This window comes from Macaca mulatta, chromosome 13 (genome assembly GCF_049350105.2).
Source record: "Macaca mulatta isolate MMU2019108-1 chromosome 13, T2T-MMU8v2.0, whole genome shotgun sequence".
In the NCBI taxonomy this organism is placed as follows: Eukaryota; Metazoa; Chordata; class Mammalia; order Primates; family Cercopithecidae; genus Macaca; species Macaca mulatta.
The window spans coordinates 25,553,567-25,571,287 of record NC_133418.1 but is presented as its reverse complement, the minus strand read 5'-3'; the positions used below and the strand labels follow the sequence as shown (position 1 = coordinate 25,571,287).

The 17,721-nt window shown below is 38.6% G+C and overlaps 1 protein-coding gene and 1 long non-coding RNA gene across 4 annotated transcripts in view; one reads left to right on the top strand and one right to left on the bottom strand.

Moving 5' to 3' along the window:
• The window catches only part of LOC106993046 (uncharacterized), a 38,840-nt gene extending 21,237 nt beyond the window's left edge, over nt 1-17,603 (top strand). Inside the window, exon 3 of the long non-coding RNA XR_001439216.3 lies at nt 16,507-17,603. This is a non-coding gene — a long non-coding RNA (uncharacterized LOC106993046). The remainder of the gene's footprint in view (nt 1-16,506) is intronic.
• EIF2AK3 (eukaryotic translation initiation factor 2 alpha kinase 3) overlaps nt 1-17,721 on the bottom strand; it is an 81,053-nt gene that overhangs the window by 2,058 nt on the left and 61,274 nt on the right. For 2 of the 3 annotated variants that reach the window (XM_001094493.5, XM_077959061.1), the window contains exons 13-16: nt 16,658-17,438; nt 12,830-12,997; nt 3,872-3,973; nt 115-177 (exon numbers count right to left, since the gene is read on the bottom strand). In XM_001094493.5, coding sequence (XP_001094493.4) covers nt 115-177; nt 3,872-3,973; nt 12,830-12,997; nt 16,658-17,438 — 1,114 coding nt within the window. The remainder of the gene's footprint in view (nt 1-114; nt 178-3,871; nt 3,974-12,829; nt 12,998-16,657; nt 17,439-17,721) is intronic. The other variant, XR_013402662.1, reaches the window with a different exon arrangement.

Sequence of the window (17,721 nt, the reverse complement as noted above, 5' to 3'; positions counted from 1 at the left end):
TCTCTAGACTTTTGGCTTCCTCATCTGTAATATGGGGAAACTGAGCGACCGCTAAGGACCCCTTAAGTTCTAAAGATGATTCTAAAGAAGATAAAAGATGAGAACTACACATACCTCACAAGGATATTTCTGAGTAAATAATGGTGGAAATTTGAGATTTCTTACATCAGTTAAGGTCTAAAAAGAAAAAAAGTATCATTAAGTTTACTTTGACAAAAAGCATGAAAATATTTTTTGATACTCTAACAAAATGACTAAGAGGCTATATATTTCTCAAGTGGAAAATTTATCAATAGCTTTTCCTGATTTAATAACTATATGTTTCCTGAGCACAGATGTACATTCCATCAAATATCCTCAAAATATAGGAGAAATATATATGTATATACAGTTGGTCTTCCACATCTACAGATTCCACATCCAAGGATTCAACCAACCATGGAATGAAAATATTTTTAAAATTTAAAAATAGATGCTTGCATCTGTACTGGACAGATATAGATTTTTTTTTTGTCATTATTACCTCAGTAATATAGCATAATACTTATTTACATAGAATTTACATTATGTTAGGTACTATGATTTATAGAAGGTTTAAAATACACAGAATATATGTAGGTTCTATGCAAATATTTCACCATTTTATATAAGGGACTTGAGCATCTACAGATTTGGTATCCATAGGGAGTCCTGGAACCAATCCCCTGTGGATACCAAGATGACTGTGTGTGCGCCCGCGTGTGTGTGTGTGTATGTATGTATATATGTGTGGAGGGAAGGATAAGGGGGAGAGAGAGAGAGAGAGAGGGAGAGGGAGAGAGGGAGGGAGAGAGAGAGAGAGAGAGAAAGGGCCATATTAAAGCACAAAGAAAATGTTGGAAATCTTTGTTTCTATGGAGTGGCCTATTATGAATATTTCATAAAAATTAAATCATACAGAAGTGGACTTGTGTGTCTGGCTTTTTCACTCAGCATGGTTTCAAGATTCATCTACGTTGCGGCACATATTAGTATTTCCTTCCTTACAATGGCTGAATACTTTCCATTGTATAAAATACCACACTTTGTTTTTCCATTCGTCAGTTGATGAGCATTTGGGTGGTTTCTACTTTTGGGTATTAGAAATAATGCTCGTATGAACAGCTGTATACAAGTTTTTATCTATGTTTTCATTTCCCGTGAGTATATACCTAGGAGCAGAATTATTGGATTCTATGGTAATTCTATGTTTAACTGTTTAAAAGAGACTGTTTTTCAAAGCAGCTGCACCATTTTACATTCCACCAGCAAGGCATGAGGGTTCCAATTTCTCCACATCCTAGACAACACTTGCTATTTTCTTTGCTTTTTTTTTTTTTTTTTTTTATTACAGATCCCCTAGATTGTGCTGAAGTGGTATCTCTTTGTGGTTTTGATTTGCATTTCCCTAGTGCCTAATGATGTTGAGCATCTTTTCACATGCTTATTGGCCATTTGTTTATCCTCTTTGGAGAAAGGTCTATTGCTTTGCCCCTTTTAAAAATGAGTTGTCTTTTTGTTGAGTTGGAATAGTTCTTTATATATTCTGAATTCTAGATACTTTTCGGATATAGGATTTACAAATATTTTCTCCCATTCTGTGAGCTGCCTTTTCACTTTCTATTTTATTTAATTTATTTATTTAGAGATAGGGTGTCACATTGCCCAGGCTATTTGCAGGCATAATCATAGCTTACTGTAGCCGTGAACTCCTGGTCTCAAGGAATTCCTCTTGCTTCAAGCTTCCCACATAGCGCATCCACCTTGTCTTTTCACTTTCTTGATAGTGTTCTCTGAGGCATTTATAACTATATAAATTTTGATGCCCTCTGATTCTTGATCCTTTACTTAGGTTGGACCTGTTTTATTTTTCTTTCTGGAAGCTTTTAGGGTCTTTATTTCTGGTGTTCTGAAATTTAGTTATTTTGACTGTTTTTTTCTTTTTTTTTTTTCCCAATTTATTATACAGAACATTTGGTAGGTCCTTTCGGTCAGAAGGTATGAGTCATTTCGCTCTATGTGAGAACTACTTCCTCTTCTACCATGGCCAGAGATCAATAAGTAAGATCTAAAACTGATAAAATAAGGAACAGTGACAAGAGCCTAAACTTTGAAAATACAGAAGTAAGTACCAGGGACAACAACTAGAAGAGGTGAGGGTAGCTACTTATGAAAGATAGGGAAGAATGTGACAGAGGTCTACTTTATTTATTTTCAGAGACAGGGTCTTGCTGTGTCGCCCAGTCTGGAGTGCAGTGGCACAATCATAGCTTACGGTAACCACCTTGAACTCCTGGGCTCAAGTGGTCTTCCTGCCTTAGCCTCCCAAGGCATGTGTTACCATGCCTTGCTAATTTTTAAATTTTTTGTAGAGATGAGGTCTTACTATGTTGCCCAGGTTGGTCTTGAACTCCTGGCCTCAAGTGATCTTCCTGCTCGAGCCTCCCAAAGTGTTGGGATTAGAGGTGTGAGCCACCATGCCTGGCCCAGGGGGCTACTTTTTAAATATTTTATTTTATTTTATTTTATTGAGACGGAGTCTCGCTCTGTGTCGCCCAGGCTGCTGGAGTGCAGTGGCGTGATCTCGGCTCACTGCAAGCTCCGCCTCCCGGGTTCACACCATTCTCCTGCCTCAGCCTCCCTAGTAGCTGGGACTACAGGCGCCTGTCACCACGCCCGGCTAATTTTTTGCATTTTTAGTAGAGACGGGGTTTCACCGTGTTAGCCAGGATGGTCTCGATCTCCTGACCTTGGGATCCGCCCACCTCAGCCTCCCAAAGTGCTGGGATTACAGGCGTGAGCCACCGCGCCTGGCCCAGAGGGTTACTTTAAAACAACTTTCAGTCATTCCTATAATCCCAGCACTTTGGGAGGCCAAGGCAGGAGGATCACTTGAGCCCAGGAGTTTGAGACCAGCCTGGGCAACATAGGCAGAGCCCATCTCTACAAAATGAATAAAATAAAATTAGCCAGGCATAGTGGCACGTGCCTGTGGTCCCAGCTACTGGGGAAACTGAGATGGGAGGATGGCTTGGGCCCAGGAGGTTGACGCTGCAGTGAGCTGTGATTGCACCACTGCACTCCAGCCTGAGCGACAGAGCAAGACCTTGTCTTGAAAAAAAAAAAAAAAAGATTTTCAGTACTACCTGCTTTAAAGGCTGTGGTCATGGTTTATTTTGAGAGGAAAAAAAACCTAATTGTGCATAATCTGACAGCTTTTAAATATATGAATGTATGGCCCCCATTACCTTGTGGTTCTCCTAAATATTTAGTTATTACAAACTTACTGAGTGCAAAACATTGTTAAATTATGATGAATTTAAGCAAAAACTAAGAACAAACAATCTGACCAAATTTTTGAAGACTGAACTTTAAATGGAAGCAAATAGTCTAGAACTCCTCCCTGTGTTACTCACATCACCTCTTTTACTTTTAGTTAACTGGTCTGCTGGTATTAAGAACACCTAAGTCTTTAAAAAACCCTTTTGTAGGCCGGGCGCGGTGGCTCAAGCCTGTAATCCCAGCACTTTGGGAGGCCGAGACGGGCGGATCACGAGGTCAGGAGATCGAGACCATCCTGGTTAACACGGTGAAACCCCGTCTCTACTAAAAAATACAAAAAACTAGCCGGCCGAAGTGGCGGACGCCTGTAGTCCCAGCTACTCGGGAGGCGGAGGCAGGAGAATGGCGTGAACCCGGGAGGCGGAGCTTGCAGTGAGCTGAGATTCGGCCACTGCACTCCAGCCTGGGTGACAGCGCGAGACTCCGTCTCAAAAAAAAAAAAAAAAATCTTTTGTAAATGTTAGATTATTTTCTGTTTGAACCTTTTTTGTTGAGTAGGGAGGGTACTTACCCTGACTCTCTCCATCTGAGTGCTGAATGGGTACAGCAATTCAAATAGAATCAGGCCTAAAGAAAAGATGTCCACTTTATGAGAATAGCTGTTTCCATGAATCTGAAATCCCATATAAAGAAAGTTTAAAAATTAACATAGAGACAGTACAGTTGATATTACAGCATTATTGAATCCCAAAGTTTACTTAGTCACTTCTTGGTTTAAATGCAAGTACACGTGTAAAAATGTTAGCAAAGAGTTAATCTCCCAAGTCTCTTCTCTTCACTACTACACCAAGAGTAATTAAACTACTCAGCATTACAGAAGGAAAGCCCAGGTACAGCGCTGAGATATGCATCAGTAAAACAGGCCTCTTGGAAACCTGGAGACTTGCCATGCTAAAAAAGTTTGTGGGAGCCAGCAAAATCTGCCTGACTACCCCTGAGGTGAGGTTTTTCAAAGGGAACGCTATCTAAAGCAAATCTCTCATTTCTAATCATCTTAGTGCTAACCCATTTTTATGAGAAAATCTTCATTACTCCAAACCACTAATCAACTGTAGTTAGCCTTCATTAGGGCACTTAATTATGGATACTTTGCATTCTTGCTTGTATTTTTCATGTGTATATTTCTTATTCTTCACAACTAGATTATCAAGTCCTGGAGGAAAGGAAGTGCTTCTTTTGTGTTGCTATCGTCCAGCACTGGGGCTAAGTATAGAGAAGGCCCTCAGTAAATACTTAGTTGTTAAAATGAACAAATGAATTACAACAGAACTACTCGATTAAATAAAGCTTTATTTAAATTAAAATTGACCTTTTGGTGACTCAGAAGAACCCCTTTATTTGTGAAAATTTCTTTAGGGATATAACTTGACATTTGAGAAACAGCCAAAGAAGGGAACTTTGGAAATGCTCCATACCAGTACTTCTTAATTCGGGAGTAGAGCTGGTCACGGGGCAGTTGCCAGCGTTTATGGTCCCTCCACAACTTCCCCTCTAAACTGTACTTGGCATCTGTCTCCCTGGCCTTCTGCGCAGGCTGCCTGCCTCTGTGCTTACAGAAGAGCAGATGGAAAGCTTCAGCGACCACATCAGTGGCATCACCCTCTTCCCTTCCAAGAGACTGTAGCAATCTGAACCCTGTCTCACTTCTTATCCCTGGGGTTTTGAAAGTGTCAAAAAAAAAAATGTGCAAAAACAAATCGTATAGGGGAACTGAAAAGGACACCCTCACACACTATTTGGAGAATATAAATTAACACAAATTTATAAGAAGCAACTTGGCAAAAAATGTTTACTCCTGCTTAATGATCCCATCTAATTTTACCCACCCTAGGGCAGATGGAAATGTGTACAGACATTTGGGTGTCGGGACAGTGACCCAAGTGATATTCCTAATAGCAAAATTTACAAGGAATTAAAATGTCCCAAATGAATGTTGAACACTATGCAGCTGGAAATATTTTCTAAGAATATTTAATAATATGGGAAATGCTTACATTTTAATATTGTATCCAAAAAGTGTAGAATTCCAATTTTATTTTCTAAAGTAAGGTATAAATATATGTGTGTATATACACACACACACACACACACACAGAGAGAGAGAGAGAGAGAGAGAAAAGGAAGTAACTGCTGTTAATGTCTTAGAGATATTTTTGGTAAGTGATTTTTACTTTTTTGTTATATATCCCTATACCTTCCGTATTCCCTAGAGGACAGACTGATATATAATGTGTTACTAAGTTTATTTATTATTTCTAATATTATTAAATATATTTAAAAAAGAAATGTAGCCTCATGAATGCATGAAAAGTTATATTTACAAAATATCTAAAAAATAAGGAATTAGGAGGTAGAATATATCCTTTGAGTTTGAATTGATTGTTTAATCACTGTGCAAATCTAGAACTTAAGCTGTGTTTCTTTGTAATTACAACCAAGAACAAAGTAACCATGGGTCCTGCTCATTTATTTCAAGGATGAGAAAATTAAGAGAGTTCTAATAATAAATAATTTTAAAACAATGTTTTAATATGGCTTCTAAGGTTTGGGTAAGATTGTACAATTCATACAGCCAAACTATTTTGAGCGACGTTTTAAGGAGCACTTTATAAAGTGACAGTTTCTACATTTAAAGAGGATTAAGAAGATAATTAAGACTGTGCATTTTTAACTACCAAATTTTAACCACTATACACATTGCCATACAATTTCTACAGCTCTCCTAATCTTCTAGTACTTTCAACACTACCAAATATAGCTTCAGTTGTCATCAACCTCTTCCTTTCTCAGATGGCAACCCATTTCCAAGACACACACACACAGCAGCCACAAGCCACACTACAGTCACCACAGAAGTGTGTATGGGGTGACCAGGACTACCTGGTGTTCATCTTTTCACTAGCATTCACCTTCACTCATCCACCAAACACTTACGAAACGATGCCACATTCTAGGTGTTGTTTCAGGTGTTAGAGTAGAAAGAGAGACAAGCTAAGTCCCTATACTGATAGTTTATATTTTACAGGGAAAGAAAAAAGAATCTCACAGAGTTAAAAATGCTGTAAAAAGAAACCAGTGTAGTGGGATGGACTCTGGCAGGGAGTGAAGGGAGAAGCATCTCTTTTAAACAGGGCTGGGTGGGAGGGGCTTCCCAAGTCATGAGCCTTCACTAATAAGCATCCAGATAGAATTCCTTTTATCTGTTTTCACAATATTTAAAACGTAAAAGTATTGTTTCCAGCCTCTTAAATAATCATACATTTTTAAAAACATGATTCAAAACTTTTTTTGTTGTTGTTGGAGATGGAGTTTTGCTCTTGTTGCCCAGGCTGGAGTGCAATGGCAAGATCTCGGCTTACTGCAACTTCCGCCTTCTGGGTTCCAGCAATTCTCCTGCCTCAGCCTCCCGAGTAGCTGGGATTACAGGTGCCTGCCATCACGCCCAGCTAATTTTTTTTTTTTTTTTTTGAGACAGAGTCTCGCTCTGTCGCCCAGGCTGGAGTGCAGTGGCCGGATCTCAGCTCACTGCAAGCTCCGCCTCCCAGGTTTACGCCATTCTCCTGCCTCAGCCTCCCGAGTAGCTGGGACTACAGGCGCCCGCCACCTCGCCCGGCTAGTTTTTTGTACTTTTTAGTAGAAACGGGCTTTCACCGTGTTAGCCAGGATGGTCTCGATCTCCTGACCTTGTGATCCGCCCGTCTCGGCCTCCCAAAGTGCTGGAATTACAGGCTTGAGCCACCGCGCCCGGCACGCCCAGCTAATTTTTATATTTTCAGTAGAGATGGGGTTTCACCATGTTGGCCAGGATGGTCTCGAACTCCTGACCTTAGGTGATCTGTCCGCTTTGGCCTCCCAAAGTGTTGGGATTACAGGTGTGAGCCACCACGCCCGGCCAAAAAAACCTTTATTTTTTTTTATTTTTTAAAAGGGGTCTTACTCTGTCACCCAGGCTGGAGTACAGTGGCATGATCTTGGCTCACTGCAACCTCCGCCTCCCAGCCTCAAGTGATCCTTTCTACTTCAGTCTCTCAAGTAGCTGGGACCACAGGCATACACCACCATGCCCAGCTAATTTTTGTATTTTTTGCAGAGATGGTGTTTCACCATGTTGCCTAGGCTGGTTTTGAACTCTGAAGCTCAAGCAATCCACCTGTCCCAAAGTGCTGGGATTACAGGTATGAGCCACCATGCCCAACCAAAACTGTTTTTAATATCAATTCTGTTATATGACTGTGTCGAAAAACTGGAACATACAGAAACGTCCAAAATAGGTTAAAATTCATTAGAAGTCCCGCTACTCAGAAGCAATGACTTGATATTTTATGGCTCTTCTAGTATTTTTTCCTATAGACAGAAATATGTATTTATAGTATTTTGGTATTTCATATAGTTTTAATTTTTCCTTTCACCAGGCCTTGGCCAGATCATTTGAGCAGGATGATTCAATTACCAGGGCCAATAGATTTATTTTATTTATTTTTCTATGTAAGCCAGTTTGGATACTTTTGGTTGCAACCAATTGACTATATATGACAGTCCCTTATAAATAAAAATCTCTTCTGTATCCTTTCTAATTTCTAAATTTATTTGTGATTTCCCCCCCTTAAGTAGGTATCTATGCTAGAAAGGATTATCTTTATTTTAAACTATTAGAAACAACCATGGTGATGTTATTTTACTGTTTCACCCGTATCAATTCTTATGTTCGTTTTCCATCTTCTTGGCTCCTCCCTGCCTTCTACTGAGCAGAATTCTAATCATTTATACAGTAATGTGCTATGTAATGAAGGCCTGTAAAATAAATTTATCTCAAAATGGAACTTTGAAAACTTCTATAGATTTCACCATTTTTCATGTCTTTCATTTTTGAAAAAAGTTTTTTACATTTTTTTTTAAAGATGGGGTCTCACTATTTTGCCCAGGCTGGCCTGGAACTCCTGGGCTCAAGTGATCCTCTCACCTCACCCTCCTAAGTAGCTGAGATTATAGGCTCAACCCACGGTGCCCAGCTTCTTTCAACATTTTCTTCATACTTCGTATGAGTATTTTTACTTCATTATTGATCTGATGGTTATTTTTTAATAATTTTTTTTGTTGTTTTTTTAAGTTCCGAGGTACATGGGTAGGATGTGCAGGTTTGTTACACAGGTAAACATGTGCCATGGTGGTTTGCTGCACTTATCAACCCACCATCTGCTGACCGGATAGTTATTTAGGAGGGTTTTAAAATTTCCAGTTGGCCAGGCACAGTGGCTCACGCCTGTAATCCTAGCACTTTGGGAGGCCAAGGCGGGAGGACTGCTTGATCCCAAAAGTTCAAGACCAGCCTAGGCAACAGAGTGAGACCTCATCTCCACAAAAAATAAAAAAATTGCTGAGCATGGCAGTGTGGACCTATAATCTCAGCTACTTGGAAGGCTGAGGGGGGAGGATCACTTGAGCCCAGGAGGTGGAGGCTACAGTGAGCCAAGATCACACAACTATACTCCAGCCTGGGTGACAAAGTAAGACCCTGTCTCAAAAAAAATAAAATAATAAAATTTCCAGCCAGCCAAAACAGAAGCAAAAGCAAAAATAAAAACAAACAAAATTATAAACATCAATTTATAAACCACTATACCTTTCTTTTAATGTATTGTGATCATAAAAAGGCATTTACAATATCTGTGATATTTCTTTGTGGCCTAGAAGTTCAAAATGATAGTATATATAATTATAATTTACTCATCAATAAATGTTCAAATAGCAACTATATATAAAGCCTAGTATATTTTTTACCTAGCTTCCCTTTGTAACTTTTTTTTTTTTTTTTTTTTTTTTTTTTAGTTATAATCCAATCTGAAGTTTCCCTTTCGTGGGGCTATTTAAACACATCTATTTATTTGTTGTCATAACTAATATTTGGCTTTAGCACCACTTGTATTTCCACATCCTTTCCCTTTGCTGCAGTTTGTGTTTGTTGTCTGTAGTGATACAGAGGTAGAAATATTGTTTTATTATTCTATTTGCCAAATTTAGCTACATCAAGTACAAATCCCTATTCCCACCTTTATTTTCCATGTTCTTACCGTCATCCATTTTCTGATCTTTGTTAATTTAATATAGGAATCACCAACTCAGCTTATAATGATAAGCATACTTAAAATTATTTGTCTTTTACTAGGAATACATTTTGCATTTTATTCTCATTTTGGTATCAATATTCACAAGAACCACTGGCACCTATTGTTCATTGGGTTTGATGTCTATTGCCAATTTTTATATGTTTCTCATCTCAAATTAACTTTTAATAGGTAACACATTCCTATGGCTCAAAAAGAACCAACAGTAAAAGTTCCCTCTCACTCTGTCCCTCACTGGCCTAGCCCCACCAGTCACTTCCCCTCTGCCACTGCCCCCATAGCCATTTGTTTCTTACACATCATTCCAGAGTTTTTTTTATGTAAACATAAGCAAATGTGTATCTATCTTTTCCTCCTTTACACAAAAGGTGTACACATTTCTGCATATATTTTTTTCATTTAAGATACTTTTTTGACTCTACGTAAAAATGCTTGATTTCTTCTTTCTGTTTTTTGAGACAGAGTCTCGCTTTGTTGCCCAGGCTGGAGTGCAGTGGCAGGATCTTGGCTCACTGCAACCTCCTTCAAAGATGAAATACAAAATGAAATTTCAAACTGTAAAAAAGAAACACTTGACTAACGTAAACAATGCAAACACTTCAAAAGGATGCTCTATGACAGTTAAAGTTGCCTTCCTCAAAGGCAGTTCCTATTACTGGTCTCTGATACAATCTTTCAAAGATAATCAAATCCGGTGGTTCTTGAAGTATGGTCCATGGATTCCTGGGGACCCTAACACCCTTTCAAGAGGTCTGCAAGGCCAAGACTATTTTCATAATAATACTAAGACACAATTTTTCACTGTGTTGACATTTGCATTGACAGAACCTAAGCATGAATCAAGCGAGCAGTGCCAAGCTGTACCAGTAGCAATTACATTCAGCACCACGTGCTCACAGGCAAAACCAAAAACCACTTCACCTAAAATGTCCTTAGCAGTAAAAATTATTAATTTATTAAATCTCAACCTTTAAATATACACCTTTTTCATGATCTGACAAAATGGAAAATATTCATAAAAACATTTATGCTCCATACCAAAGTACAATAGTTGTCTCCAAGTTTGACACCTTGGATATGCTAATTACCCTGATCCAATAGCGTATGTATTAAAACGACACTACGTACCCCATAAATATGTACAATTATGAGTCAATTTAAAAAACAAACTAATATTAAGAAGTTCAGACCTGCTGATGTAAGCATAGATTAGCTTGTGAGTATCATTAGCATTTGTGCAATTATTTGAGTTACAATATGTGCTAGCTGCTCTTTTCATAGAACACCATTTTGACTTGAAAGAATAATTGGTTGACAAACTACAGTTATTGAGACTTGGATACTTGACAGATAGTTTCTTTTTGAGACGGAGTCTTGCTCTGTCACCCAGGCTGAAGTGCAGTGGTGCAATCTTGGCTCACTGCAACCTCCACCTGCCAAGTTCAAGCAATTCTCATGCCTCAGACTCCTGAGTAGCTGGGACTACAGGCGTGCGTTACCATGCCCAGCTAATTTTTGTATTTTTACTAGAGATGGGGTTTCACCATGTTGGTAATGCTGGTCTCGAACTCCTGGCCTCATGTAATCTGCCTGCCTCGGCCTTCCAAAGTGCTGGGATTACAGGTATGAGCCACTGCAACCGGCCGAGGGACAGTTTCTTAAAGATGAACAATGAGACTGGGAATGGTGGCTCACGCCTGTGATCCTAGCACTTTGGGAGGCTGAGGTTCAAGGATTGCTTGTGGCCAGAAGTTCAAAACTAGTCTGGGTAACACAGCATGACCCCATCTCCGGGGTCTTGAGATGAAAAAAAAAATACTTTTTTTTTTTTTAAAGAGAAAAAAAGATGAACAATGTGAGAATGGCACTTCAAGGAAAACTAACAGTATTTGTTGCCAATCATAAAAAGTTGAGCTTTTAAGTGAAAATTAAAATTTTGGAAGATTTGAATCTACCAGTGGGAATTTGATAGCCTCCTAATACGTAAAGCCTTTTCTGATGACATTGGTGGTCATATTAACCAAAGTGACTTTTTATATTACATGATGAACTGTGACAACTTTTGGAATAGTTGCTAAACTTAGGGAACCAATAGTTTCCAAATGACTAATGCACAATATAAAGTCAAGCATGGGTAAAAAGTTCCATTCAAAGTACAAAATGGACCAAGGGATGTTAAAAGTACCAGAGTACAAAATATTCATGAATGGTTTTAGATTTCACAGTGTAAATGAATTTTAAGAAACTATTACTTACTAAGTTTTGATATACTAATAGTTTTGATATACTATCAAAGAAAATACCTATAATTACTTGAAATGAAATATTGCTCTTTTTTCCAACTACATATCTGTGTGAGGCCAGATTTCTTCACGTGCTTCAGCCAAAATAACATATTGCAACAGATTGAACACAAAAGCAGACAGAAGAATGTAGCACTTTTATAAGTCAGCTTTGAAGAGACTGGCAAAAATGTAAACAAATGTCACTCTAATTTTTTTTTTTTTCCAGGGGAATTTTTTTTGTTTTAGAAAATACTTATTTTTCATAAAAATATCTTAAGATGTGATAGGTTTAATTCTGTTACTTTAATTGATTTAATAAAGTTTTACAAATTTCTCTTTTAACTTCTAATATGAAAAATATTGATAGATAAAATTTTGTTAAGAAAACTTTTGGGTTCTCAATTATTTCTACAAGTGTAAATAGGTACTGAGCCCAAAACGTCTGAGACCCGCTGCCCTAAGCATAGAGAAGCTTGTGAAGGTCATTTGCCTGGTGGTGGCTGAGCATGCTCATCTGACGTTTTCAGGATACCCTGCTCCCCCTGCTCTTCCAGTACTTTTCCAGCCCTGATTACAGTACTTTTCCTGTGAAGGCCAAGCAGCCCACAAGGCAACACCTGTCAGCCTGTGTGCCTCTATTTCCTATTATGGTACATGCTGGAAGTTGCCTATGAATGACTACAGAGGGAAGCTCAGTATAGTACCTCTGGGTCTAGCTGGCTATGAAAACAGTTCCAACACAGTCTACACAAGGCAAACCGAAGTTAAGTTTGGGACGGTGGCATTCAAAGTCTCTTTCCAAATTCCTGGTTACTGTCAGGTGCTTGCTCAGGGGGTGAGTGCATTTTATGTGCTGTGTTCTTCTTAATCCAGCCCCAATTCAGGTTGTAGAAACTACATCTTAGCTGTGTCACTATTCTACTACTGGAACACTACTGCCAGTTTTCATAATTTTCAGACTTACTGGGTTTTAGATTACTGGGCATTTTAATGAAAACATGGGAAGAGATTGATCAGGTACATCTGCTGCTGTGCTAATAAGTAAAAGTCTGAAAAACTCACCTGCTCTGGGCTCATATACAGTTTGGTCCCTACTTGTCCTGTGTGTCTGGCATAAGCTGGCATTGGGGTCAGAACCGTCTGCTCTTCCTCATCCTGGTCCATTGCAGTCACTAACCCAAAGTCTCCAACCTTGACCACATCATCCATTGTAAAGAATATGTTGGATGGCTGGAAAGAATACAACAGACAAAAGTACAGTGGGTGTGCATGAAGGAGAAAAAGTAAAGAGAATTATTTAAATGACTACAAAGAAAAAATACAATAAACTAGATATTTTCAAGTATATTTCTTTTTAAAATGGGCTAATATGAAAATAGTGACAATTTTTCTGTGCCAGACAAGTACTGCTAGTAAAGAAAAGGGAAGGGTAGCAAAGAGTGCTAGTATTTTTGAACATCTACTTAAACCCTTTGAGATGCACATTCCCTAGGGATCATGGTACTTAATCCTCAATCTTATTATTCTATATATTCTTCCCAGGCAAGCATCTCTACACTTATGACTTAAAGCCTTAATAATTATAACTAATAATAACGAGTTTGTAAATACAACTTGCAATGTGCTAGGCACAGTTCAAAGCAGTTTACTACTAACTAACTCGTGTACTACAACCCCATTAGATGAGAACTACCCCCATTTTACAGACATAAAAAGTGAGGCCCAGAAGTTAAACAAATTGCCCAAGGTTACCCAGCTAGCAAGTAGTGGAGCAGGGATTCAAACCTGAGCAGTTTGGGTCTATGAGGAAAGGACCTTGTGATCCACTGCCACATGCCCAGATTTCAGTCCAGTTCTTGCTCTATGGTAGCTAATTACTATTTGGTGAATGAATGAAACAGACTGATCTTTTGGTTTGCGTCTGAGAGGGGGATATAGATTATCAGAAGGGATAAGAGCTCTTCACTACTACTGTATGCTGCCTCTTGTAAAACCTCTGTGTTCTCAAGACTACATCTACTCCCATATATCTGCCCTGAGTTCTAAACTCATATGACACTGTTTATTGAATACATCTAACCAGAGATCTCATGGGCTCCTCAAACCCAAAATGCCCTACATGAAATACATCATCTTTCCCTCAGAGTCTACTCTACTCTGCGGGTAATATGACCACCATTCATAGCCGCTGAAATGAGGAAAAAGGAAGCCATGTAGCTCATGAAATTGAATTTCATCATGTTTCAAATAATGACAGAAAATAACATTGCATTCCCAAACTCTAAAATACCATTAAACGATTTTGACTTGGAAGCATCAAGTTATTGTGTATAAGATCTATGGTAATAATCTGCAGCTCTCCAATAAACAACTTTGTACCAGAGGCAATAATAGACTATCCTGCATTAAATGTCATCTTTCTTCTCAACTCCCATCATCTGATGGCAGTTGTTATTTACTGAACCCTATAATAGATAAGTTTTTTGGCTCTCCAGTGTCTATCTCCCTGTGCTTCCACCAGAAGTATCTTGACTTTACTTTGGGAACTTCCTTCTTGCTGACTGTGCAGCAAAACCCCATGGTTAGTGTGGAAGGCATTCATGTTCTACAAGTTGCTTAAGCCAATCCACATAATCCCATTGCCTGGCCAGGGAGTGGACTTGTTGGGGGATGGGTAGGTGTCCTTGGTTTAAGTAGAATAAAACTTCTGATAAATAGTGGGAAAAAGCAATACTTTTCTCTCCACCCTCTACCCTACCACCTCCAAATGACTTAAACAGAAATAAGAAATGGGGAGGAGAGAAACCAGGTTCTGGCTAACTCTCTTGATCTCAGCTAAAGCTTTACCTGAATTCTCAACAGTTTAGCCACATGGGCCAACAGATTTTCTTTTCTGGTTAAGTCAGTATAAACGCTTTTAAGTGCAAAAAAAATAAAATTCAAAATAAATGATATGACCATCTAGAACATTCAGGCATTGTACTGAGACTATAACAGGTGAAAAAACAGACATGGTTCATGCCCCATAGAAACCAGAGAATAAATAACCCAGGTGTGATGAGAATAATGAAGAAAGGCCAGGTTTCTGTCAGAATACTGTATATCAAGAGAAACTGAGAAAAGCTCAGAGTGGAGAAAAGAGAAGACCAGAAGTCAGTCTAAAGAGGTAGGAGTCAAAGTCCTGAAGACAAAAATGTGACCAAAATATAACAGGGGGAGAGGGCCTAGGAGGTTTAACATTGAGCCAAAGATTTAGGTCAGAACGTAGCAAAATGTACAGCTTTTTCACCCAGGAATAAAAATCTTGGCTTTTTTTTTTTTTTTTTTTGGTTGGGGACCACACTAGAAATCTTTAGAAGGAATTGCCTTCTATTTAGAAAGGAAAAAACCTTTCTGATTTCTAGAAAAACTAACAGGAATATTAACTTTCTTCTTGCAATTTTTCTGGTGCATAGACAATTACAGAAAAATCTTTAGACAACATTGTAGCATTAAATGGATATTTACCAATATCTCATTTACATTATAACATTAGCAGAAGAATATTCATTATTAGTGAAAACATGATTCATTGTCTTTCAAGTTGGCATTTGTGCGTACAGCAAGTGTTAAGTACAGGAAGAATGTGTATTTCAGCTAGTTGTTTTCCACCTAGTGATAACCATTTACTATACTGAAACCTAAATGCTAGTATTCTCTCAAATTAGCGGTGTGTGGTCTCTTGTAAACTGTCTTCTCCAATCCAACCAAATAATTCATCTCTGAACTTTTCATTCAGTGCAGAACAATTCTTGGTAATTCTTGGTAATCAGTTTGGGCCCACATCAAAATCACTGAAGCATAATCATTATGTGTGACTAAATAACAATTATATTGAAAAATAAGAATTATTTCTAATTCCTACACTTGTTACCCTAAAACTCTTAAAATATACCAAAGAATTTGAAAACCTACCGCTGATTGTAGAAGAAAATAACTTGTGTCCAAATAGCTACTTTTGTGCCTGAAACAAGTCTGTGGTTACATAAAACTGGAAAGACTTAAAATGGAATCACATCTATCAAGACTTTAAGCTACTTTCATCAGAAAAGTATTTATACATTCACTCCACATCTACTGGTGATGGCTAAGAGTACATGGAATGCGGGAAATTAGTTAAATAAAAGTTCCATATACTTATTTTTAGAAACACTACTAAGGAAATGTCATGTTTTAGTAAGAATCTTTAAGTAATTTTGCACATTATATTACTACAACATTCACTATTGAATATATTGAAAATAGAATCCAAGGTTTTAGAGCTATAAACAGTCATCTGGTTAACTATTTGCTACCTTTCCCCATTCAGCTTCTTACCCCTTCCCCCGAAGTCTAAAGAGTTCAGAAATAGAAGGAAAAGTGTGGAGATCTGCCCCAATTCAAGCTGGCTAATGAAGGAACCCGTGTCTCTCCTTCCATTCGGGTACCTTTCACCATGCTGCTTCAGAGCCCTGCAGGTATTCGTGTCAGGGTTACTCAAAATCATAGAGGAAAAAAACCAAAAAAACAAAAACAAAAACAAAAAAACAGGCTATATCTGGTCATGGTGGATTGTACCTAAAGATTCCTTTTTCTTTTTTTCCCTCACCTGGACTACTGAGAATACCTTTTACAGTAAAATGAACACAAACACATTAACGAAGAGAATGAATGCATGGTTTGCCTAAAGGTTTCAGACATAAGACTTCTTATTCTTGCAGCAGGCCTCTCCAAGGCTACTTTCTCAGACCTCTGTTCTCAGATGCTTTTACTCTCCCCAACTCTTAAGGATGCGTCAGAGTACTGCAAGTACTTCTCTGAATCACAAAACGTCAGATTGAAACCCAAGGGTGATGCGCCACAAATACAGACCTTGAGGTCCCTGTGCATCAGTCCTTTACTGTGAAGAAACTCCACTGCCTCTGCGATCTGCAGGAAGATGTGCAGACACATGCTCCTCTCTCTCTCCTCTATGGTACATCGTCCATTCAGCCAGTCTTTGAGGTTTTCTTTTCTGCACAGCTGCATTTGAATGTAAAGATACACCTTTGGGGAACTGGGCTGGAGTTTTTCTGTGGTGTTTTTAGTGAGATCTAAACTTAAAGTGGTTGGTCTTGGAGGAAAAATAGATAATGTAGCTTCAGAAGAAGATTTGCTACTGGTGGGCTTGAAAGCAGTTAGTTTATTTGCACAATGGTTGCCAATATGCAATCGATTAGTTTTGGGCTCTTCTTTACTGGAAGCATTATCACAGCCAGAATCTTCAAATACTATCGAAGAGGAAGTTCTCTCCCTTGACCTTACATAAGGAGAAGCTTCAGAAGGACAAAGTTCAAAGGAGTGCCCCTCATCATTGCCATCCATAGTACCATCTTCCACATCACAGTCTGTAAGGCAGCTGTCCTGGAGGTTGTATGCTGCATCCACTGACTCACTGATGTCCTCATGGTCCATTCCTGAGAATTCCAGTGGTGAGAACTGGCTCTCAGATGAACTTGTCTGGTCACAGGAAATCCCTACTGAAAAAGACCTGCTTCTTTCTGGTGAAGGAGCTATGATTTCAACATGTTCTTTTGTAGAGAAAGGATCCATTCTGCGTATTTTAACTGATGGTGCATCCATTGGGCTAGGAGAGCTGAGTGGCCAGTCTGTGCTAAAAGTGGGAGAAATACAAAGGGGTAAGAGTGAATATATATTGATTAAAGTACCTGAACTGCACCCTCTGTTTAAAAAGCAACTATAATAAGGCCACTTACCAAATGGCAAACAACAAAACAACATACAAACTAAATAAAAACATGTAATGTGAGATAGAGAACATCACATTCCATTCATTCCTTCTAAAAAACTTAATTTTAAAGCTTAATTTTATACATGAAACAGTACCTGGGACTGTCTGGGGCTGCCAGAGCAGCCTAAGCCTTTTATGCAAAGTG